Source organism: Equus quagga, chromosome 1 (assembly GCF_021613505.1).
Source record: "Equus quagga isolate Etosha38 chromosome 1, UCLA_HA_Equagga_1.0, whole genome shotgun sequence".
Taxonomy (NCBI): Eukaryota; Metazoa; Chordata; class Mammalia; order Perissodactyla; family Equidae; genus Equus; species Equus quagga.
In genome coordinates this window covers 136,989,127-137,012,471 of record NC_060267.1, presented here as the reverse complement: position 1 = coordinate 137,012,471, position 23,345 = coordinate 136,989,127, and the positions used below count along the sequence as shown (strand labels likewise).

General features: G+C 44.0%; 1 protein-coding gene across 2 annotated transcripts in view; it reads right to left on the bottom strand.

Annotated features, from left to right (window-relative positions):
* The window catches only part of SLC25A20 (solute carrier family 25 member 20), a 35,865-nt gene extending 14,455 nt beyond the window's left edge, over positions 1–21,410 (bottom strand). The window contains exons 1-4 of one of the 2 annotated variants that reach the window (XM_046679797.1): positions 21,215–21,410; positions 13,961–14,053; positions 10,561–10,688; positions 7,518–7,608 (exon numbers count right to left, since the gene is read on the bottom strand). In XM_046679797.1, the coding sequence (XP_046535753.1) occupies positions 7,518–7,608; positions 10,561–10,688; positions 13,961–14,053; positions 21,215–21,319 (417 nt within the window). In that variant the 5' untranslated portion in view covers positions 21,320–21,410. The remainder of the gene's footprint in view (positions 1–7,517; positions 7,609–10,560; positions 10,689–13,960; positions 14,054–21,214) is intronic. The other variant, XM_046679788.1, reaches the window with a different exon arrangement.
* Positions 21,411–23,345: the final 1,935 nt, after the last annotated feature.

The window sequence follows — 23,345 nt, the reverse complement described above, 5'->3', positions numbered from 1 at the left end:
CCCCCCTGCCTGGGGCTGGGTGAAGCTCCAGAGGCGGGGGGGGGGGCCCGGGGGGGGGAAGCTCCAGAGTTCTGCCCGGCAGCAGACAGAACTCTCTGTCTGACATTAGCGGAGGGGCCACGCCCAGCATCCACAACACCGGGAGGGTCCCGGAGAGGAGAATATCAGGCAGGGCAGCAGCTGACCAGCTACCACTGAAATCAGGATCTCCGGCTGTCCCCCAGTCAGGGCAAAGGGCTCCCCGAGTTCCTGGGGAACAGGACTGGGGCTGGGTGGAGTTCCAGCGACCCAGCTCCGTAGCCTAGGGGGAAACCCTACAGGCTCACAGCAGCCTCAGCGAAAGCCTCTGCACAGCACTAGTAGAGAGCACCCATCTGGCAGCCACAAGGCTGGAAGACCCTGGGACAAAAGTAGCATAGCTAGGTGAGCTAACCACAGACTGTAGAAGATGCCAATAGGTCTGCTGCGACCCATAGTGGACAAGTGAGATTTGGTGGGTGCCTACAGTGACGGAGTGGCAAACATAAGTGATCCTACCCATGGCCGCTGGAAAAGCCCATAACACTGTTGCAGACCCCAAGGAGGGAGCACGTCTAGGTGGGCTGCAACAGTAGGCACCAGCAGCCTGAAGCCCCCCCGTGACGGCCCCCACGGCAGAAGAGGGAATCCAAAGGACCACTGTGACTACGAGGAGGGGCCCAGGCCCAGTTAGCAACTGCGGATAGGGTTCCTGGTTGGTGCAGTATAAACAGCTGCTCCCCCACCACACCAGCAGAAACAAGTGGAAGGAGCAACTAATCTCTATCTCAATGCGGAAGCACAAATCTACAACATCAAGCAATATGAAAAAATACGTTAAATCTCCAGAACAGAAGGAAAACAACAAATACACAGACAACAATCCCAAAGAAAATGAAATATATAACCTAAATGACGATGACTTCAAAACAGCCATCATTAAAATACTCAATGAGTTAAGAGAGAACTCAGATAGACAACTCAACGAGTTCAGGAGCTATATCACAAAAGAGTTTGATACGATAAAGAAGAAACAAACAGAAATACTGGAAATGAAGAACACAATAGAGGAGATTAAGAAAAATCTAGATGCACTGAACAGTAGGGCCGATAATATGGAGGAAAGAACTAGCAATTTGGAAGATGGGAATAGAGAAATGCTGCAGGCAGAGGAGGAGAGAGAACTAAGACTAAAAAGAAATGAAGAAACTCTCCGAGAATTATCAGACACAATTAGGAGATGCAACGTAAGGATTATAGGTATACCAGAGGGAGAAGAGAAGGAGAAAGGGGCAGAAAGCCTATTCAAAGAAATAATGGATGAGAACTTCCCAAATCTGGTGAGAGAGATGGATCTTCAGGTGACAGAAGCCAATAGATCTCCAAACTTTATCAATGCAAGAAGACCAACCCCACGGCATATAGTAGTGAAGCTAGCAAAAGTCAACGACAAGGAGAAAATACTAAAGACAGCCAGGCAAAAGAAACTAACCTACAAAGGAACCCCCATCAGGCTATCAGCAGATTTCTCAGCAGAAACTTTACAGGCTAGAAGAGAGTGGAATGATATATTCAAAAATCTGAAGGACAAAAACCTACAGCTGAGAATTCTCTACCCAGCGAAAATATCCTTCAAATACGATGGAGAAATAAAAACTTTCCCAGATAAACAAAAATTAAGGGAGTTCATGGCCACAAAACCTCCTCTTCAGGAAATCCTCAGGAAAACCCTCATTCCTGAAAAATCAAAAAAGGAAAGGGGCTACAAAACCAAAAGCAGAGGAGATAAGTAGAAGGACAACAACAGAGAGTAGGAGTTCTTCATCAGAACAGATTAAACCATGGGACGAGAAACAAAGGAAATTGAAGAAAACGGGAAAACAAGACATAAAATGGTAGTGGTAGGCCCCCACATCTCAATAATCACTCTAAATGTAAATGGATTGAACTCCCCAATCAAAAGACACAGAGTGGCAGGATGGATCAACGAACAAGACCCAACAATATGCTGCCTCCAGGAAACACACCTCAGCCCCAAAGACAAACACAGACTCAGAGTGAAGGGATGGAGAACAATACTCCAAGCTAATAATGAACAAAAGAAAGCAGGTGTCACTATACTAATATCAGACAAGGTAGACTTCAAAGCAAAACAGATAAAGAAAGACAAAGAGGCACAATACACAATGATAAAAGGGACTCTCCACCAAGAAGACATAACACTTATAAATATATACACACCCAACACAGGAGCACCAAAATTTGTAAAGCAACTCTTAACAGAAATAAAAGAAGACATCAACAACAATACAATAATAGTAGGGGACCTCAACACACCATTAACACCAATGGACAGAACATCCAGACAGAAAATCAACAAGGAAATAATAGAATTAAATGAAAAATTAGACCAGATGGACTTAATAGATATATATAGAACACTTCATCCAAAAACAGCAGGTTACACATTCTTCTCAAGTGCACATGGAACATTCTCAAGAATTGACCATATTTTGTGAAACAAAGCAAACATCAATAAATACAAGAGAGTTGAAATAATACCAAGCATCTTTTCTGATCATAATGCTATGAAACTAGAAATCAACTACAAGAAAAAAGCAGAGAAAGGTGCAAAAATGTGGAGACTAAACAACACGCTTCTGAACAAACAATGGATTATTGAAGAAACTAAAGAAGAAATCAAATATTATCTGGAGACAAATGAAAATGAGAACACGACATACCAAATCACTTGGGATGCAGCAAAAGCAGTCCTAAGAGGGAAATTCATCGCAATACAGTCTCACTTCACTAAACAAGAAAAAGCTCACATAAGCAACCTCAAACGACACCTAACAGAACTAGAAAAAGAAGAACAAACAAAGGCCAGAGTCAGTAGAAGGAGGGAAATAATAAAAATAAGAGCAGAAATAAACGATATTGAAGCAAAAAAGACAGTAGAAAGGATCAATGAAACAAAGAGTTGGTTCTTCGAAAAAATTAACAAAATAGACAAACCTTTAGCCAGACTCACCAAGAAAAGAAGAGAGAAATCTCAAATAAATAAAATTAGGAATGAGAGGAGAAATCACAACAGATACCAATGAAATACAAGGGATCATAAGAGAATACTATGAAAAACTATATGCCAACAAATTGAACAACCTGGAAGAAATGGACAACTTCCTAGACTCCTACAACCTCCCCAAACTGAATCAGGAAGAAATGGAGAACCTGAATAGACCAATCACAAGTAAGGAAATAGAAACGGTAATCAAAAACCTCCCCAAAAATAAGAGTCCAGGACCAGACGGCTTCTCTGGAGAATTCTACCAAACATTCAAAGAAGACTTAATACCTATTCTTCTCAAACTATTCCAGAAAATTGAGGAAGATGGAGTACTCCCTAACACATTCTATGAAGCCAACATCACTCGGATCCCCAAACCTGACAAGGACAACACAAAGAAGAACTACAGGCCGATATCACTGATGAACATAGATGCAAAAATCCTCAACAAAATTCTGGCAAACCGAATACAGCAATACATCAAAAAGATTATACACCATGATCAAGTGGGATTTATACCAGGGACACAGGGATGGTTCAACATCCGCAAGTCAATCAACGTGATACACTACATCAACAAAATGAAAAACAAAAACCACATGATCATCTCAATAGATGCAGAGAAAGCATTCAACAAGATCCAACACCCATTTATGATAAAAAACCCTCAATAAAATGGGTATAGAAGGAAAGTACCTCAACATAATAAAGGCCATATATGACAAACCCACAGCCGACATCATACTCAATGGACAAAAACTGAAAGCCATCCCTCTGAGGACAGGAACAAGACAAGGGTGCCCACTTTCACCACTCCTATTCAACATACTGGAGGTGTTGGCCAGAGCAATTCCGCAGGAAAAAGAAATAAAAGGAATCCAAATAGGTAATGAAGAAGTAAAACTCTCACTGTTTGCAGACGACATGATCTTATATATAGAAAACCCCAAAGAATCCATTGGAAAACTATTAGAAATAATCAACAACTACAGCAAAGTAGCAGGGTATAAAATCAACATAAATAAATCAGTAGCATTTCTATACACTAACAATGAACTAACAGAAAAAGAACTCAAGAACTCAATCCCATTCACAATCACAACGAAAAGAATAAAATACCTTGGGATAAACTTAACCAAGGAAGAGAAGGATCTATACAATGAAAACTACAAGACTTTCTTGAAAGAAATTGACAACGACATAAAGAGATGGAAAGACATTCCATGCACATGGATTGGAAGAATAAACATAGTTAAAATGTCCATACTACCTAAAGCAATCTACAGATTCAATGCTATCCCAATCAGAATCCCAAGAACATTCTTCACAGAAATTGAACAAAGAATCCTAAAATTCATATGGGGCAACAAAAGACCGCGAATTGCTAAAGCAATCCTGAGCAAGAAAAACAAAGCCGGCGGAATCACAATCCCCGATTTCAAAACATACTACAAAGCTACAGTGATCAAAACAGCGTGGTACTGGTACAAAAACAGGTCCACAGATCAATGGAACAGAATTGAAAGCCCAGAGATAAAACCACACATCTATGGACAGCTAATCTTCGACAAAGGAGCAGAGGGCCTACAATGGAGAAAAGAAAGTCTCTTCAACAAATGGTGCTGGAAAACTGGACAGCCACATGCAAAAGATTGAAAATTGACCATTCTTTTTCACCACACACCAAAATAAACTCAAAATGGATCAAAGACCTAAAGATTAGGCCGGAAACAATAAGTCTTCTAGAAGAGAATATAGGCAGTACACTCTGACATCAGTTTCAAAAGAATCTTTTTGGACACTATAACTCCTCAGCTGAGGGAGACAATAGAAAGAATAAACAAATGGGACTTCATCAGACTAAAGAGCTTCTTCAAGGCAAGGGAAAACAGGATTGAAACAAAAAAACATCTCACTAATTGGGAAAAAATATTTACAAGCCACTTATCCGACAAAGGGTTAATCTCCATAATATACAAAGAACTCACACGGCTTAACAACAAAACAACAAACAACCCGATCAAAAAATGGGCAGAGGACATAAACAGACACTTCTCAAAAGAAGATATAAATATGGCCAATAGACACATGAAAAGATGTTCATCATCGCTAATCATCAGGGAAATGCAAATCAAAACTACACTAAGATATCACCTTACACCCATTAGATTGGCAAAAACATCCAAAACCACGAGTGACAAACGTTGGAGAGGTTGTGGAGAAAAAGGAACCCTCATACACTATTGGTGGGAATGCAAACTGGTACAGCCACTATGGAAAACAGTATGGAGATTTCTCAAAAAGTTAAAAATAGAAATACCCTATGACCCAGCCATCCCATTACTGGGTATCTATCCTAAGAACCTGAAATCAGAAATCCCAAGAGTCCCTTGCACCCCTATATTCATCGCAGCATTATTTACAATAGCCAAGACGTGGAACCAACCTACATGCCCAGAAACTGATGATTGGATAAAGAAGATATGGTATATATACACAATGGAATACTACTCAGCCATAAAAAAAGACAAAATTGGCCCATTTGCAGCAACGTGGATGGACCTCGAGGGTATTATGTTAAGCGAAATAAGCCAGTCAGAGAAAGACGAACTCTATATGACTCCACTCATAGGTGGAAGTTAACATATTGACAAGGAGATCTGATCGGTGGTTACCAGGGAAAAGGGGGGGAGGGGGGAGGGCACAAAGGGGGAAGAGGTGTACCCAGAACATGACTAACAATAACGTACAACTGAAATCTCACAAGGTTGTAATCTATCATAACATTAATTAAAAAAAAAAAAAAGAGGAGGATTGGCAGATGTTAGCTCAGGACTACTCTTCCTCAAAAAAAAAAAATTTAATCAAAAAATATGAAAAATCAAATGAAAAATGCAAACCATGAAAAAGACTTGCCACATATGATAAGTAATAACTTTAACATGTCCAAAGCTTTGACAAATCAGTTTAAAAAAAAAAGAGCAAAGAACACAGGCACTTCCCAAAGGAAAAATTCAAGCAACTAATATTCATCAAAATAATTAACCTCACCAACAATTAAAAGCATGAAAAATTAAAACAATGCAATTTTTTCACCTATCAGACTGGCAGAGATTGTAAATTAGATGCTGCAAAGTCTGCTGGGAAATGGGCACTCTCGTGTATTACTGAAGGAATAGAAAGTAACAGGCCTAGGGCCGGCCCAGTGGCGCAGTGGTTAAGTTCACATGTTCCGCTTCTCGGCGGCCCAGGGTTTGCCAGTTTGGATCCTGGGTGCAGACATGGCACCGCTTGGCAAGCCGTGCTGTGGCAGGTGTCCCACATATAAAGTAGAGGAAGATGGGCACGGATGTGAGCTCAGGGCCAGTCTTCCTCAGCAAAAAGAGGAGGATTGATGGCAGATGTTAGCTCAGGGCTAGTCTTCCTCAAAAAAAAAAAGAAAGAAAGAAGAAAAGAAAAGAAAGTAACAGACCTTTATAGGAGGACCATTAGGTACTGTGCATTAAAAACTCTAAAAAGCATATCTCTTTAAACATACTAATTCGACGTCTAGACATTTATCCTAAGAGAGTAATCAGGTACATGTGCAAAAGCTTATTTACAAAGATCTTTCCTATGGCACATGCTCCCAGATAAGGGATTATGGGGTAAATGACAGCCATGTAATGAAGATGCAGAAAATTATGCTTGAGAAAAATAATCACGGAGAAAAATATTATGATATATCAAGTGAAAAAAACTTGGTTATAAAACTATTGTAGTATGTGATCCCATTTTTATTTCAAAAGACAACATTTCTTAATATACATGTTTACCAAAAAGACCAGAAGAATTCACAGACAAAGCATAACAGTATTTACCTCAGTGGGATGGTATCATAGGAAATAAATATATTTTTTCTTAGTGCTTCTCTGAATTATCAAAATTTTCTAGCAAGAACTGTGTCAGTTACTTCAGCCATTAGAAGAAAAAAACAGTAACAATTCTTTTTTAAAGGAGGCCTGTGTGGTAAGGCAAGCAGCCAGGTCACATCTTCAGCCTCAGAACAAGCCAGGCACTCTAAGGCCACTGAACCTTTGGGCAATCGGTAGAGACATGAGATGTTGAGTAGGAGCCTCCCTTCCACTTCTGATGAGACATAACTCACCTTTCGAAGTTCCTGAAGTAGCTGCTAATAAGTGTGGATAAACCTGGGCTGACACATCACAGGTGTGACATTTTGGTTGGTTTGTTATACTGTCCTGGTCCTTGATTCTACTACGATTGCTTCCATGTTCCTGAAACACTTGAAACTGTTTTGCACACCTGACCTGAAGCCTTTATGCAGGGTGAAAGGACATAAACATCCAAACAAAATTGTACACTGAATGGAGAACGCTGGCCACCTCCCCCCCAGATCACATCCCCCCCTTCCCAGATCACACCTTACCTGTAACAAGCACTTGATCCGTTCTCCAGGGGTCATAATTCCCGTGGTGAATACACCAGATAACATCCCAGCTGCAAATAGTTGGGGGTAGCTGTATTGAAAAGAAATGCCAGAGGCAAGCACCTGTAACTAACCACCAGGACAGAAGCAATCCCAACAAAGAGGAAGACTGTGTAAGAAAAAATAATTACTTGGACTGGGCAGAACCCAAACACAAATAAATCATATTTGGCACAAAAGCCAAGTTCTAGGTGTATTCTGATGTCAGATTTCCTAGGGCAGGGGTGTCAGTCCCAACAGGAATAGAAGCTTGGTCACAAGGCACACCTGCACACTCAAGAGGGTCTTACCCATGGGAGAAGCTTTACAGTGAAACACAGTTTCCTCCCTGACATTCACAATGACTCTGGACAACTTTCCCAAGAGGCTTGATTCCTCATGTGTAAAATTCAAGGTTGTTGTGGAAAAATCCTCTAACTTAGGATCTGGATCTCAGTCAACCCCAGTTCCCTTCCAGTCTCACCTCCTCTGGATCCCCAAAGGCCTGAGAACATTTTAAGCCAATATTCAAGTAGGACAGCATCAAGGCCAGAGGGAACAGCTGTGGCTACCTCCACAGGCAAGGGACAGCCAGGCCAGTTGCAAAGAATATGCTGTAAAATGCTGAGAAAGGCCCAAACAGGGATGGTAACCAGACAGGCATGATGGGTCTTGTAGCCCTCTGTGCAGGGAATGGTCCCCCAGAGCCCAGAGATATGAATCCTCACCCTGGCCCCCAAAGAAAGAGCCGCTATGAGAACTTGGAGGAGTCTGAGGCTCCTAGCATCTAAAGCCCACAGCTGTACCACCTCTGGCTTTTCCTTTTCTTTCTAGGATTAGCAATATCTGGGTGGTCTGAAGGCAATAGAGCACAAAGCTACAATTAGCATTCCAACAGAGTCCCCACGATTTAGGAAACCTTGGCAAAAAACTTCACTTACTTGCCTGAGTCTCAGGGCCCTCCAGACCCCAAGCCTCTGACAACTGAGCCTTCAGGCTGGTCCCACCCAACAAGACCTGGAGAATAGATGTCAAATGGGGATAGGGACACATCCACTATGGGTCCTTCCCTCTAGGCAGGGCACCAGTCTCAACAGCCCAGTTTTTTCCATGCACTTACCCCAGGCAAGGCTCTCACGTCTACCTCTGGCATGCAAGCCCAGAACACAGGTCGACTGTTGAACAGTCAAGAGACTTGCTTTCACGCATGGCCTCCTTAACAGTCTCAGTTCACACTGCTGTCCCCAAGAGGAGACCTCTCAGCAACTAAACTTCCCCTTATGAGACCAACATGCTCTGTTCTTCCCAAGATGCCCAGACTCTAGGCTAGGCACACCTCCATCTCCTGGGACTGGGGACTGTTGTCTGAGTGGGGTCTCTGTGTGTGCACAGGGTACCGTGTAGACACTCTATGACTGCCCGGCTCATTCTGCCACCTGCCACCCCACCCCAGGGAGGCATCTGTGAGTAATGGACCCTCCTGGGATTCCACCCCAAGGCTGTAGTAATGCTCCTTTCCATATTATCCCCAAATACCACCACAGAGAGGGGAACATGGCAGGGCTGACATTCAGGATTCAGAACATGGCAGGATTATAGGGGTGGGGTCCAGAGTGTTTCAATCTTTGCTCAAGCAGGAAGGGTGTTTCTCAGAGTGTTAATGTGATTGTACAGGGAACAAAACCACAGGCCAAAGTACAAGCAGTGATCCCACTGGGGATTCTCATGTATGGCCCTGGTACGGCTATGAGTTGCCACATGAGCTAAAAGACCAGGTGTTCGGCGAGGATATGTGTCCATGGGACATTTGGACTACCAACAGTCAAACAGCTTCATGAGGACCCCCTCCCCACATACAGCCACATTTGGGGCCACCAGTATATAGAAGCTGGGCACATTCAGAGGGTCACAAGGACTCCAGAAATAGAGTTTCACATTACAAGCATCTCTACTACACCAAGGCCACCTCAGTCTGCTGTTGCCTAAAGTAGTGAAAGAAAACAAATGCATGGCACCCTGGGCCTCCTCCCTTGAGCTCCTGGATCCCAAGCCTGGCCAGCCTCTGTGGGTCCTGTGCTACCTGCAGCCCCGCCCGGGAGTTGTCATCTTGCACAGCTCAGACTGAGGGCACCTTGTTATCCCATATTTCCACTCAAAATTCCCCTGCATCCCAAGAAGTCTCTGTTTTCATTAACTACTTGGTAATTTCTGAGCTATGATTCTGACTCATCTGCCCCTTCATACTCAAATCCAAATCCTTAAAGTTTATTAAAAAGAAATACACTAATTTATTTCACTTTAACAGAGAAACCAGTATCTCAAATAACTATAATCATGTTATAAAAATGAAGTAAAACAGGGCCTGTCCTGGTGGCATAGTGGTTAAGTTTGCGTGCTCCGCTTTGGTAGCCCAGGGTTCATGGGTTCGGGTCCCAGGCACAGACCTACACACTGCTCATCAAGCCATACTGTGGCAGCATCCCACATATGAAGTGGAGGAGGACTGGCACAGATGATAGCTCAGGGACAATCTTCCTCAAGCAAAAAGAGGAAGATTGGCAATAGATGTTAGCTCAGGGCCAATCTTCCTCACGAAAAAAAAAGAAGTAGTAAAACAAAAGTTGGAACCTCCCTTTCCCAATCAGGTGACAGAAAACAAGCTGCTGTTATCAGTACTGAAGCATCAGCTACTGATCATGGCATTGTACACACATTTTAGCATTCAAACCATCCAACAGCCCTATGGGGCTGACCCCAGTAAGTGATACTACTTGACAGAAGAAATTATGACAACCTGGAAAGGGAGTTGGGGAGGCCTTTTCCGAAACCTTTTGGTTCACAGGGGAAAAAAAACTAAAGTACCTCCCTCACGAGGAACTCCCAGAAGCAGCCTCGGGAGGCCCAGGAGGACAGCCATTAGCTGTCTGCCAAGGCTCTTTCCTTTAACCCGTGTCACACCAGCAGGCAGAACAGCATCAAGTGCTCCAGGCCTGTAAGTACTCACCTGAGCACATCCTCTGGGCATTTCTGTTGCAGTTTCTTCCCCAAACCAAACCCAAAGAAGCACACAGCAAACATGGGGGTGACCCCAATGATGGGGGCAGCCATGCCCCGATATAGCCCTGTGATGCCCTGCAAGGAATCACATAAGCAGAAGCTGTTTACAGACAGCACCACCCTTTACACTGCTGAAACAGGGAAGCAGTGTATTCTCTAACCTGTAGCTTCCTTCCTTTACCTCTCTTCCAAGAGAGGAGAGCTTTTAAATAGCAGAAAACCTCCACATTTATCAGAAATACTTGTCCTCTTACACACTGCTGAAAAAACTGGAAATAACTTCTATTCCAGAAGGCAATCTGGCAATATGCAGCATACGCTTTCATCAAGAAATCTTCTGACTAGAAATTTATTCTAAGGAAATACTCAGAGATATAAAAAAGAATGACATCAAGCATTTATAAGGTACCAAAATTTTGGAATGAACCTAAAAGCTCCCAAATAGGATATTAATGAGACAGCTTAGGGAAATTCCATAAATGGACTATCATACACTCATAAAATCACATCATATCATGAAAGGAGACTACTAAGTGAAAAAAAAGCAGGCCACAAAACAGGATATACAATGTAATCTGACTTCCTTGGGGTGAGATTACAGGTGATTAAAAAAATTGTATTTTCCAAGTATTAAGACATGGAGAATTTATTGCTAAAAATAATACTAAGGGGCCAGTCCAGTGGTGCAGTGGTTAAGTTTGCATGTTCTGCTTCAGCAGCCCGGGGTTCGCCGGTTCAGATCCCGGGTGCGGATATGGCACCGAATGGCAAGCCATGCTGTGGTAGGTGTCCCACATATAAAGTGGAGGAAGATGGGCACGGATGTTAGCTCAGGGCCAGTCTTCCTCAGCAAAAACAAGAGGATTGGCAGCAGATGTTAGCTCAGGGCTAAGCTTCCTCAAAAAAAAGTAATAATAATAATAATACTAAGACTGCACATTAATTTTCATCAGTACAGTTTGGTAATGAAAGCAACAATGTAGTAGCCAATAAACAGACAGTCACATAGATAGATACTGCATCCAAAGTTAGTAAACTAAGGAAGAGGAAGATTCAGCCCAAGAGAGGTGAAGGGGATTTCCAGGATGGTATTGGGCGCAGTGGGCCTGGAAGAAGCCAGCTGACATGGGAGTACAAGGATGGAGGACTCCAGGAGGGATGTTTCCAAGAAAAACAAAGCAAAACAACACACATTGGAACAATAGGTTATAACTATTTAAGCAGTCTGGAAAACCAAACAGAAAGGTACTCTATAGAGCATTCAGTATACAGGATAACAGAGACAGCGATCCAAAGGAAAAAAAAGCAAAAGAAACTGATGCAATTATTAACTCAATCTCAAGAAAAACAAAAAATTGCAGAAGAAATGAAATGTACATCATAGTAGATTATTTGCTTAACAGAAAAAACATATATAAAGTTATAATCATGAAAACAGTGAAGAGGATTAAACCAGAAAGCGTGATAAAATTATATGGGCAGGTGAGAAAGGGGATAGGGAATGTCAGTTAAAATCGTCTACCACAAATAGGTAGCTAAAACACATCAAACGTATAAAATACAGTAGTAAACGTGTACTATGTAGTTATAGAAACAGCATAAACAGCTGAAAGTAGTTGCCTCTGGAGAATGGGATAGAGGTAGAGGTGTAAAGATCACTTTGTTACTTTGTTCCAAGCCTTTCAGTAACAAACTAAGTGATTATATCACTTTAATACAAAATAAGGAATAATTTTAAAAACAAATACAAAAAATGTTGAAGTTGCTCCTTACAGAGAGTGGCAGGAGAAACGGGGCGGGCTGCACCCTGGGAGGGTCCACAGACCCAGGCTGGAGAACCTGCCTCACTGCAGACCCTGGGCATTCACAACCATCTTCTTTCCAGAACCAAAGGGGCAAACTGTACTCGTCAGCACTCCTCCTGGATCCTGCAAAGGTCTAACACTGCTACAGGTTGCAAGCGGACTCACTGAGGACAAAGTGCAGAGGCAGTAAACAGGAAAGGGCGAACGGACAGAGACGTTTCTGAGGAGGATCTACGAAAGTAGCATGTGATAAAGTTCTTCCAAAGCCCCTCCCACAGCTCCCCACCTGGGCTGAGAAGGATGCCCAGGTCCTGAGAGGCCAAGCCCAAGCTTTCAATAACTCCTCTAGCCTTCCCCTCACTGTGCTGGCTGGCCCACTCAGTTCCATGCAGCACAACTAAGGCCTCTGCCGGGCAGCTCCAGAAAGCAAAGAGCTCAGTCCGGCACAGCAAAAACCAATGACACGTACAAATATGGACTAAGGAAGCCTATTCAACTCTGTAGGGAGTTGGGTCTATACAAGCCATTCTAACCAGGTCCCCAGCACCCAGCATACTGCCCAGCTGCTAAACAGGTGCTTAAAATCTTTATTGACCAAGAGGCATGTAAACCTGTCTCTCTTTCGTAAGGGCAAAGGATTCTGAGCAGACCTGAACCTAAAGCCTCCATCAGACACTGATCAGACTCCACCCTGGGCAGCACAAATCAAAGAAAGAGCACCTTACAGAAGAAAAGGCAGCACCATCTCACGCATGGGTAGCTGGGTAGGCTCCACCTCAAAATCTTGCTTCCATGCCTGGGTCCTGCAGGAACCCTGGGGAACACTTTCCCCCCAAGGTTGAGTCCATCACTTACCAGCATCCCCTCTTTATCTGAGTGACACTTGCTCCTCAGTTTCTGTATATTTAATAAAGACTATATATTTAATAGAGTATTTATTCATATGAAAGTTACATTTTAGGAAGCAAAGGAAAAGTTCTCAACAAGGTTTTTTTATAACATGTGCTAGGGAAGTGAGTAATATCACTAGTAATTAAAACTTTAAAAATCCATGTTTTCACTGTAAGAAACATCTGAAAACTTATTATGTAATTCAATAATCCCAAACCAATTTAGTGTCCTTGTCTAGAAGTTTGAAGATTCCACTGTTCCTCAGACTGGCTGACTTTTCCTCCAGATTCTATGTGAACTTCTGACACTGATCCCTGTGGAACTGACTGATCCAGTTATGCCCTTTCTTCTATTTCACGTCTCCAATTATTTCTTACTAATTCCCTGCAGTCTAAATTCTGCCTTCCAAAACAGAGAACCATTTTATTAGCTTCATTCACCCGTATAAAACAGTAGCTGGAACTATCAAAGACTCCAGATCGATGACAATAGGAGGGCATAGGAAGGCACAGTGAGAGACGCACAGCTGTGGGCTAGACCTCCAGTAGAACTACATAAAGTCACCCTATCCACCCTATTTGGGAGTAACAAACCAACCCTATGAATGTGTTCCTCTGAGCGAGAGGAATGCCCAGCACCGAGATACCATACCTCTCTAATAAGTGTCTTCCGGAAACAGTCAAAGGTCCCAGAATACATGGGCGGCTGTCCAGGCAAACTTGGGGGCTGTGTCTGCAGTCGGACCTGAAACCAGAAGTTAAAAGATAGTCATCTCCCAGAATCAGAACTACCTATCGGTAGCAATGGCCCAATTGTCTGCCAAACTCAACAGAGAAAGCTATACCTACTGTGTACATGTCTTCAGCATTCACTTAACCTGCTGGATTCAGACTTCTCTTTCCTCCAATTTATTCAAACCCTCTGCTCACAAGTCATTAGTAGCATGCTTTTTTCGTTTTTTCCTGATTTTTCTCCCCAAATACACAGTTGTATATTTTAGTCGTGGGTTCTTCCAGTTGTGGCATGTGGGACACTGCCTCAACGCTGCCTGATGAGTGGTGCCATGTCTGCACCCAGGATCCAAACCAGTGAAATCCTGGGCCGCCAAAGTGGAGCACGCAGACTTAACCACTCAGCCACGAAGCCTGCCCCAGTAGTATGCTTTGAGAGAGAGGAACAGTTCCTCTGATTTCCTCATCCACTTATTTTCATCATTTATTTCTTATCTAATGGATCCCAGAATGACCCAATGGGATAGGTATTCCCAGTTTACAAATGAGACTGGGTTTAGTGAGTTCAAGTGACATGCCAGTAACCAGACCTGGCTGATGCAAAGCTCCAGCTCTAGCCACCACCCCACTTCCATTTGCAGTGGCATGCTGGTGGTCAGGTAAGGTACTCAACAAAGGCATTCCGGAGTGAGGTGGATCTAATCCTACTTTTCTTGCTCCTCATCCTTCTCAACTTTTTGGTGTATCCGATGCTTCCAACTGTCTCCCTCTCTTTTTTTTTTTTGCTGAGGAAGATTCACCCTAAGCTAATATCCACTGCCAGTCTTCCTCTTTTTGTATGTTCGCTGCCACCACAGGATGGCCACTGACAGACAAGTGGTGTAGGTCTGTGCCCGGGAATCAAACCCAGGCCGCTGAAGTGAAGCATGCCAAGCTTAACCACTCGGCCACCAGGTTGGCCCTTTCTCTCTCTAAACCTCCCTTCTCAATACTTCCTCCTTTGTTTCCTTTTCTACTGCAGTCATTCTCCAAGGCTAAGCACCCCGCTCATCTGGTCTACTACCCCTTTCAGAAAACTCAGATTCCAGGGCTTCAGCTTCTGTTCAGTGATGACTATCACTCGGCAATCTCCAGACCTCTCTCCCTACCTTTAAGGCTACATTCACAGCTCACTGGAGAAGCTCTCCCTACTCAAATCATCTGCAGAATCTCACCCTCCTGAGGTATGTCTTATTTGTACCAGAGCCACCTACCTACCTTCTTTCTTAGGATTTGAAACCCTAGTAATACCTCTAACTACTTCCTCTTGCTGTTCCTGCTCTTATCACATGGGCACCAAGTCTGTTGGAGTGGTCTGTCACGATGAATCCAGAATCATAACTACTTCCTCTCTCTGTCTGAGTCTTCTCCTAGGCCAAGTCCTTATCCATCCTTACCCAGTGTGGTGGTTTTCAATTATGTCCACTAATTCTTTGACACTTTTCCCCTTTAAAGGGTAAATCCTAATTCCACTATCCTTGAATGTGGGCCAGACTTGGTGATTCACTTCTTTGATTTTTTTTTTTTTTTTTTGAGGAAGATTAACCCTGAGCTAACACCGACCACCAATCCTCCTCTTTTTGCTGAGGAAGATTGGCCCTGAGCTAACATCCATGCCGATCTTCCTCTACTTTATATGTGGGATGCCTGCCACAGCATGGCTCGACAAGCAGTGCTAGGTCTGTGCTCCAGACCCAAACCTGTGAATCCTGGGCTGCTGAAGTGGAGCATGTCAACTTAACCACTGCACCACCAGGCCAGCCCCTCAGTGATTCACTTCTGTTGAATAGAATGTCGTGGTATTGATGCCATGTGACTTCTAAGGGTAGGTGATAAAAAAAAGTCAGCTTCTACCTGTCTCTGTCTCAGGTTATTTGCTTTGGGGGAAGTCGGTCACCATGTCATGAGGACGTTCAAGCAGCCTGGAAAGGCCACGTGTGGAAGAAAGAAAGCCTCCTGACAACAGTCAGCACCAACTTGCCAGCATGGAATAAACCACATGGAAGCCAATCCTTCAGATGAGCGCAGTCCCAGTCAACATCTTTTTTTGCGAGGGTGGAGGGGGTCCTTTGGTCCAGTATTTTTAATAGCTTTATTAAGAAATAATTTGCATAACATAAAATTCACCCATTTAAAGTACATAATTCAATGATTTTTAGCACATTCAGAGTTGTGCAATCTTTATTACAATCAATTTTAGAACATTTGCATCACCCCAAAAAGAAACACCACACCCATTAATAGTCACTCCCCATTGCCCTCTCCTCTCAGCCCCTGGCAATCACTAATCCACTTTCTGTCTCTATGGATTTGCCTATTCTATATATTTCATATAAACAAAATCACACAATGTGTGGCTTCTTTTACCTGGCATAACATTTTAAAAGTCCATCTATGTTGTAGAATGTATCAGTCCTTCATTCCTTTTTATTGGTGGATAACATTCTACTGTACAAATATGCCATATTTTGTTTATCTGTTCATCAGACAACAGACATTTGCATTTTTCTACTTTTTGATTATGAATAACAATGCTATAAACATTTGTGTACAGGTTTTTGTGTGGCTATATGTTTTCAATTCTTTTGGATATTGCATTGGTCAGGATTCTCCAGAAGAACAGACCCAGTAGGATTTGGAATATATATATATATGTCAGCCCTGGTGTTCTAGTGGTTAAGATTTGGTGCTCTCATCACTGTGACCTGGGTTCATTTCCCAGTCAGAGAACCACTTCACCTGTCTGTCGGTTATCATACTGTGGCAGCTGCGTGTTGCTGTGAGGCTGAAAGCTATGCCACTGGTATTTCAAATATGAGCAGGGTCTACCACAGTGGACAGGTTTCAATGGAGCTTCCAGACTAAGACAGACTAGGAAGAAGGACCTGGCCACCTACTTCCAAAAACATGGGCTAGGAAAACCCTATGAATAGCAGTGAAGTATTGTCTGATTTAGCACTAGAAGGTGAGAGGATGGCGCAAAAAGACTGGGCAAGGTTCCACTCTGCTGTACACAAGATCGCTAAGAGTGAGAATCGACTCAATCCACTAACAACTATACATATAAAATCAGGAATTGGCTCACACAATTATGGAGGCAAGCAAATCCCAAGATCTGCAGTCAGCAAGCTGGAGACCAAGGAGAGCCAATAGTATAGTTCCAGTCCAAGTCTGAAGATCTGAGAACCAGGAGAGCCGATGGTATAAGTTCCAGTTCAAAAGTTGGCAGGCTAAAGACTCAAGAAGAGCCAATGTTTCAGTTTGAGTCCAAAGGCGGGAAACAACCAATGTCCCAGCTCAATCAGTCATGCAGGAGGAGTTCTTCCTTACTCATGGGAGGGTCAGCCTTCTGTTCTATTCAGGCCTTCAACTGATCAGATGAGGGCCATCCACATTAGCAAGGGCAATCTGCTTTACTCAGTCTACAAATTCAAATGCTAACTTCACACAAAAATACCCTCACAGATATACCCTGGATGTTTGACCAATATCTGGGCACCCCATGACCCAATCAAGTTGACTCATAAAATTAATTAGCATAGGTATATACCTAGGAGAATTGCTGAGTCATATGCTAAACTACGTTAACCTTTTGAGGAACTGCCAGAGTTTTCCAAAGAAGCTACACCATTTTACATCCCTACCAGCAGTGTATGAGGATTCCAATTTCTTCACATCCTTGCTAACATTTGTTATTATTTGTCTTTTTGATTATAGCCACCATAGTGGGTGTGAGGCGGTGTCTCATTGTGACTTTGATTTTCATGCCCATGATGGATAATGATGTCAAACATTTTTCATGTGCTTATTGGCCATTTGTGTATCTTCTTTGGAGAAATGTCTATTTTTTTTTTAGGAAGATTAGCCCTGAGCTAACTGCTGCCAATCCTCCTCTTTTTGCTGAGGAAGACTGGCCCTGAGCTAACATCCGTGCCCATCTTCCTCTACTTTATATGTGGGACGCCTGCCACAGCATGGCTTGTCAAGTGGTGCCATGTCCACACCTGGGATCCAAACTGGCGAACCCCAGGCCACCAAAACGGAACATGTGCACTTAACCACTGTGCCACTGGGCCAGCCCCCACCATTCTACTTTTTGTCTTTATGATTTTGACTACTCTAAGTATTTCAATGTAAGTGGGATCATATAGTGTTTGTCTTTTTGTGACTTAGTTCGCTTAGTATAATGTTTTCAAGATCCACCCATATTGTAGCGTCAAAATTTCCTTCTTTTTAAGGCTGAATAATGTTCCATTGTATGTATATACCACATTTTGCTTATCCATTTATCTATGGGTAGACACCTGGGTTGCTTCCATGTTTTTAGCTATTGTGGATGATGCTGCTATAAACATGGGTGTATGAGTATCTCTTCGAGACCCTGCTTTCAATTCTTTCGGTTATATACCCAGAAGTGGAATTGCTGGATTATATGGTGATTCTATTTTCAATTTTTGAAGAACTGCCATACTGTTTTCCACACTGGCTGTACAATTTCACATTCCCAATCACAGTGCACAAGGGTTCCAATATTTTCACATCCTCGCGAACACTTGTTATCTTCTGTTTTATTGATAGTAGCCATCCTAATGGGTATGAGGTGGTATCTCATTGTAGTTTTTATTTCCATTTCCCTAATGATTGAACATTTTTTCATGTGCTTATTGGCTATTTGTATATCTTCTTTGCAGAAGTGTCTATTTAAGTCCTTTGCCCATTTTTTAATTACATTATTATCTTATTATTATTGAGTTGTAAGAATTCTTTACATATTCTGGATCCCAGCCAACATCTGCAATCTCACAAGAAACCCTGAGCCAGAATACCCACCTAAACTGCTCCCAAAATCCTGCCTCACAAAGACTGTGAGAGTTAATGAATGCTGCTGTTTTAAGCAACTAAGTTTTGGGATAAGTTGTTACACTGCAATAGATAACTGATACGCTCAGTCACTTCTGCAGTCTTTTTCCTGGCTGCTTTTTCTGCTCAGAGTTCTGCTTGGAAATCTTTCTTAGGGTGCTACCATACTAATCTTTCTGAAACACCATCTTCACTATGCTGTTCCTTTACTTCTTTAGAATCTCTCATTCTTTTATGTGTTAGGGCCTTACATGCCACACTAAGGAAACCACTCTCTAGGCAATGGAGGTGACATGCAAGTCTGAGGGGTTTACAGGACACAACAGTAGAAATGTCCAGAGCCTCACACTGCTTTACATCCAAAATCCCTTATAGCGGCCTTAGATCCTCCACGGTCAGGCACAACCTCCCCCAGTTAGTAGGGAGAGAGAAATGGATCAAAACCTCCGACTGATACCTTTTTTTGTGATTTTGTATAAATCTCAAACTTGTCTCATCATAACATCAGCCATCCAGGCCAGCAAGAACATTAAAGTCCTCCATGGCTGGTCTTATTTTACAGTCGGACTCCCGTTGCCAAGCCTATATCATCCTTCACTCCTGCCCAGAATGTCTAGGTCTCCCTACTTCTCCAGGCAGAACTCAGCTAGCCCTCTGCCACCTGCCATAGAGCCTTTCCCAGCTCCAACTCTGAAGTGCCACAGCTCTTGCTTTCTCAGGCCACAGCTAGTCACCTTGGACCTCTAAAAGTGCTCTAGTCCAGGCTTTGATTCAAGTCCGTCTGGCTCTCTGAGATCAAAAGGACAGGAGACAGCAATTTGTGATTTTGGTTTAAGCTCAAAAGAGGCTTTCCGGCTATTGAAAATATCAGCGAGCATTTTCAGTCATTTACATTTCAGTACAGAGGTCATTGGTTCCTCCCTAAGAGTGACATCTCATGGGGAGAAAGGGCAAGAGGATACAGAGGCAGGAGCAACATTTGTATAAGGCAGCAAATAAGAGTTTAAATCTTTTTTCTTTAAAGAGAGGTCCCAGATGCCTGGAACTAATCTGCCTACGTAGATCAAGAGCAGGAAGAGAGACCAGACAATTCCTCTCCCTTACTAGACAGTGCTGCTTAGAACGACTGTGTAAGAAGCACTAACACACACAGCATTTACCACTAGCTGAATAAACATATGACTTGTTTCACAGTGCCCCAACCAGTCTAGTAGCTTTAATCCTGGTCTTGCCAAAGCATAACCCTGGCTCTTCTCATAGACTAAAGGCAGCACTTTGTTGTCCAAATCTGCCAAGAGTAAGTGTCCCTAAAGCTATTTCCCTATAGAGGAAACCCGATCTGACATTCTAATAAGCCCTCTACCCAGGTTTCCCACTCTATAAGGCTCATGTCTGCTCCCCACAGGCCCACCATGGCCATGATTGTCAATTTCCTCCAAATGTGTGTCCAGAAATAAGGTTAGAAAACTAGGATGAAGGTTTGAATGCTAAGTCACAGGGCATGGACTTTAGTCTCCAACAAGACCTTGCTGAAAGTGTTGCACGGGAAAGAGTTGAGGCCTGATGTGGGGAAGACCAGGGAACAAGCCCTGATGAGTTTCCTCCTTTCCAGAGCCTCAGTTTGACCATGGATTCCTTACCTGGGAGTTGTGAGAATGAGCCTGACCCTGGGCAAAATTGGTCACTTGCTCTCCTTGGAAGAGGCTGAGTCTCTGAGGGCATCATTGCTTCCCACAAGAGGCCACTCAGGCTAACGTGGGGTGACAGGCTGAAGATGGCCAAGCTCCTCTCTGGGGCGGGAAAGATGCGAAGAGATAGTGATGGGGACTCTGGCCCCAGAGGAATGTGCCAAAAGACTTTTTTAGAATACGTGCCTCTGTCTTTAGCTTTCTTCTTGATGCAGGCTTTACAGGCGACCTGTTTCAACCTTGCTGATAATGTTAAGGTTTGCTGAAATCAGAGCTTTGGGGAGGCACTTTTTCTTTCCCACCCCCAAAGAAGTGGTGCAAGGTCAGGAGAGGCTGCCAGACGAGAACTTTAAATCAGAGCCTTTCATGAGCGGTTGGAAGCTTCTCACTTGGCGCGGCCCGGCTCTTGGGGGAGCGAGGAACAGCTTCCCCCGACCCCCAAGAGAAGTAAAAAGGAGATTCCCTAGATTTTTCACAGAAGCTCCCACAGGTCCCCTTCTGTCCGAGGCCGCGTGTCGCGGGAGACCCTGCTTTCCGCGCCTCGCCCAGTCCTCCTCCGTATAGCCCACGCCCCAGCCCCCTCGCACCTTGACCGTGTCCAGCGGGTGCCCCACGAACACCAGGCACATGCCACCAAAGCCGCCGGCCAGCAGATTCTTGAGCGGGCTGATGGGCTTCACCTGGTCTGCCATGGTTCATCCGTTCGTCAAAGCGCCTGTCACTTCGCCGCCGGCCCGCTCCACTGCCCGGGCCACAGCGCCTCCGCCGCCGACCTTTCACCCACTTTCCTGTGGGCGGGGCACTATCCAGGGGCAGGCCGGGAGGAGGGCCTAGACTGCCCCGCCCGGCTTCCGCTGGGGGAGGCTGCTTCCGGTCGAGGCCTCACCCCGCCCCCCATGGGCGTGGCTTGAGGAGAGGGGCTGGCCGTGACGCTGCCTAGGCGGTGTTTGGAAGTGCCCGCGGGTGGACTCACTCCTTCGGGAAGTCGTCCTGGATTTAAGTGTTTCTCCCTCTGGGCTCCTATTCCTGCACTCACTCCGCAGAGGTAGATTGCGCTCTGCTGTGTGCCAGGCGTCCTTCTAGAGCTAGTAACTAGTAGCACAGCACACGAGGCCCTGTCTTTGTGGAGCTTAAAAAAGACAAAGACCATAACAAAGATAAATTAGTGAAAAATGCATAGTGTATCAAATGGTGATAACTGCTATGGGGAAAAATAAGCCCGGAAAGAGGGTCAGAGAGTATGAGGGGGCGAGTAATTTGCAATTTTAATTAGGTGAGTAAGGGAGGGTTTCACTGAGTAGGTGACTAGATTTAAGACCTGAGAAGGTGAGTGAATGAGTCCTGTCCATAGTTATGTGGTGGAGGTTGAGGGACCTTCCAGGCAGAGGAAAAGAAAATGCAAAAGCCCTGAGATGTGCTGTGCCGGGCTTGTTTGAGGAACCACAGGGAGGCCTTTGTTAACAGAATGAGGGAGAGGAAGAGGAGTAGCTGATGCAGACATGGAGGTAATGGTGGTATATCAAACTGGGTTTTGCGTGCCACTATGGGGACATCAGCCTCTCCTCTGAGGGAGATGGGAGCTATTCTGGGATTTTGAGCAGGGGAGTGACATAGTCTGATTTATGAGTTAACAGGATCCCTCTGACTGCTGGATGAGAATAGACTGTAGGGAGCAAGGAGGAAGCAAGGAGCCTTGAGGAAGCTAAAGGTCATGATCGGAGATGCTGGCTTGAGTCAGGGCATAGCAAAGAGGTGGTGAGAATTGTTCAGATTCTGGACATATTCTGAAGGAAGAATTTAAAAGAATTGTTAATGAATAGAATTTAAGGTATGTGAGAGAAGAGTTAAGGATGATGTTAATGTTTTTACCTTATTGAGTCTAGGTGGACAATAGCCAAGTATTTGCTATATTTTTCTTTCTTTTTTTTGAGGAAGATCAGCCCTGAGCTAACATCTGCTGCCAATCCTCCTCTTTTTGCTAAGGAGGACTGGCCCTGAGCTAACATCCGTGCCCATCTTCCTCTACTATATACGTGGGACACCTGCCACAGTATGGCTTGCCAAGCAGTGCCGTGTCTGCACCCGGGATCTGAACCAGTGAACCTCGGGCCACCAAAGCCCAACGTGTGCACTTAACTGCTGTGCCACCGGGCCGGCCCCATCATCATTTCTGTATGTTTGAAATTTTTCAAATTAAAAAGCTGTGAACAATAGACACACCTCTACCCTGCAGCAGGTACCTCACTGCCAACCTGACCTGATGACAGTCTTCCTCTATAACCACTCCCAGGCTACAGGGAAGCCTGGAGTGGGAAAGAAGGACCATGTATGCTGGGGGTGAAAAGATGAGTAACAGGATGTTGACGCAAATAATCCATAGCCAATCTATAAATCAAAATTGGGGTGAGTTTATTATGAGCCTTATTTGAGAACCATATAGCCTGGGAGAGTCTTTCCACAAAGGAATGGAGCACTCCAAAGAAGTGGGGGTGTTCAGAGTGGTTACAGTCAAAGAGCATGTATCACATATGATTGAAATGTCAATAGTCATGAGATTGCCCTGTCAGCACAGCGACTGATGGACACAGCAGGTAACAAGTCTGTTGTCTCGAGCTGGGTGGTCACAGGTGAGTGCCGCAATCAATTCCCAGCCTAGGGAAAGAGGCTTTTCCTTAAAGAAATGCCAGTGTGGTGGAAGTTGCACCTTTATCTTAAGGG